The sequence below is a fragment of the Limulus polyphemus genome, unplaced genomic scaffold (genome assembly GCF_000517525.1).
Source record: "Limulus polyphemus unplaced genomic scaffold, Limulus_polyphemus-2.1.2 Scaffold4132, whole genome shotgun sequence".
NCBI classification, from domain to species: Eukaryota; Metazoa; Arthropoda; class Merostomata; order Xiphosura; family Limulidae; genus Limulus; species Limulus polyphemus.
The window spans coordinates 82,524-85,201 of NW_013669742.1; the positions used below are offsets into that span (position 1 = coordinate 82,524).

Below are 2,678 nucleotides of genomic sequence, written 5' to 3' on the forward strand. Positions count from 1 at the left end.
GTCCGAAGATGGTAATATCCTTTATAGTGAACCAAAATTGACTTTTATTAATCCAAGATATTCCTACTTTTTGACAGTATTAACATCCATCTGTCCGAAGATGGTAATATCCTTTATAGTGAACCAAAAATTCACTTTTATTAATCTAAGATATTCCTACTTCTTGACAGTATTAACATCCATCTGTCCGAAGATGGTAATATCCTTTATAGTGAACCAAAAATTCACTTTTATTAATCTAAGATATTCCTACTTTTTGACAGTATTTAACTCTTAGTAAATTAGGATATTTCATCTTCTTGGTAGATAGTTTTTGGATCTCGGAAAGACAGGACAATTGGTCAGAAAAAATCGCCACGTGAAAGGTTCATTTGCAGAATCAGACCTGCGTCAACATGTGGCTTCAGCCAATAAGATTATCTGAAATTGTATAGTTCATAAAGAATTTGAAAAGCTTACTAAGGTCATCTTCAGTTGTTAACCCTCTATTGCACATTGTAATGTAACCTCCATGTGTTAACCCTTTATTGCACATTTGTAACTTAACCTCCATGTGTTAACCCTTTATTGCACATTTGTAACTTAACCTCCATGTGTTAACCCTTTATTGCACATTTGTAACTTAACCTCCATGTGTTAACCCACTATAGCACATTTGTAACTTAACCTCCATGTGTTAACCCTCTATTGCACATTGTAACATACAGGTAATAAACCTATCTTTGGTTTTAAAATGCCTCAATTCTGTACTTGAACGCTCTTACACCCAGGCAACAGTCTCGATAAACCATGGAAGTATTTTTCTTGGTTCCTCAATTAAACAATGTTACTTTTAGGTAACGTACACATTTATAACTTACAAAAATATATTTCACAGATAAAAACATTTTTGTGTGTGTGTGCACAATATCGACGTATTCATGTAAGAAATTTAAAGAAAACCATTTTTTCTACCGTATTCTAATAATGCGTGCAATTGAGAGTTAATGAAATCAACATGGTGCCTTTGGTTATCCTAAAAACTACAAATGTTAGGTAAACTCCACGAGTGTATATATATAAGTTTATAATATATGGAAAATTTGATTACAGGTACTACGTCAATATTAATCATAAACCTTCACATGAATTTCTTTAATGACTTTGTTTTAGAAGAAGAGGACAATGCCCCCGTTCAAGGAGAAGAGGTAAAAAATGACGAAATTACAGGACCCAAGCCCATGTTACCATACTCATCCATGTTTTTTCTATCACCTACAAATCTGTAAGTGGACGAAATGAAGCTTTAGGTGTCATGTATTACATGGTAAACCCTTTATGTCTTGGTCAACTAAAACTTTAGATGTCATGTTTTACCCAAGCCCATGTTACCATACTCATCCATGTTTCTTCTATCACCTACAAATCTGTAAGTGGACGAAATGAAGCTTTAGGTGTCAAGTATTACATGATGAACCTTTTAATATCCTGGTCAACTAAAACTTTAGGTGTCAAGTATTACATGATGAACCTTTAATATCCTGGTCAACTAAAGCTTTAGGTGTCAAGTATTACATGATGAACCTTTTAATATCCTGGTCAACTAAAGATTTAGATGTCATGTTTTACATGATCAACCTTTTAATATCCTGGTCTACTAATACTTTAGGTATCATGTTTTACATGGTAAACCCTTTATGTCTTGGTCAACTAAAACTTTAGATGTCATGTTTTACATGATCAACCTTTTAATATCCTGGTCTACTAAAACTTTAGATGTCATGTTTTACATGATGAACCTTTTAATATCCTGGTCTACTAAAACTTTAGATGTCATGTTTTACATGATCAACCTTTTAATATCCTGGTCAACTAAAACTTTAGATGTCATGTTTTACATGATCAACCTTTTAATATTCTGGTCTACTAAAATTGTTCCTGATCTATTGTACTATCATGATATAACTTTGATATCAAGAACTATTACACTAACAAGGTACATTATCATAAAGTAATTTTAATATCCTGACATATTAGTCACTTCTAATTGTATTAGTGATCCAACATCTGTTTGTTATTACTCAATACTTTGATATATTTTGTAAAATTAATACCTATGTGGCTTTGGTTGCATTATATACCCGTGCTTTGATTTTCTTTATAGATATATCTGTCATTAAATAGTTTTATGATTGGATTAATGTTTTTAAAATAAATTTCTAGCATTCGCCGCACCGCCCACTATATCGTTAATCTTCGTTATTTCGACCTCTTCATCATGATCGTCATCTCACTGAGCAGCATTGCCTTAGCGGCAGAAGATCCAGTTGTGGAGGACTCGGAGAAGAACCGGATCCTCAACTACTTTGATTACGCCTTCACTGGAGTTTTCACTATGGAAATGATGTTAAAGGTAACACCTTTCTCATAAACCTTCAACAAATGTGGTGTGATGCACCTTTCTCATAAACCTTTAACAAATGTGGTGTGATGCACCTTTCTCATAAACCACCAACAAATGTGGTGTGATGCACCTTTCTCATAAACCATCAACAAATGTGGTGTGATGCACCTTTCTCACAAATCACCAACAAATGTGGTGTGATACACCTTTCTCATAAACCACCAACAAATATGGTGTGATGCACCTTTCTCATAAACCTGCTGTACGGTACAGCAGACCCTCTATTGCACATTGT

General features: G+C 33.7%; 1 protein-coding gene across 1 annotated transcript in view; it reads left to right on the top strand.

The window, feature by feature from the left end:
* LOC106470640 (voltage-dependent calcium channel type A subunit alpha-1-like) overlaps nt 1-2,678 on the top strand; it is a 96,528-nt gene that overhangs the window by 81,251 nt on the left and 12,599 nt on the right. Inside the window, exons 22-23 of the mRNA XM_022399266.1 lie at nt 1,153-1,264; nt 2,203-2,392. Coding sequence (XP_022254974.1) covers nt 1,153-1,264; nt 2,203-2,392 — 302 coding nt within the window. The remainder of the gene's footprint in view (nt 1-1,152; nt 1,265-2,202; nt 2,393-2,678) is intronic.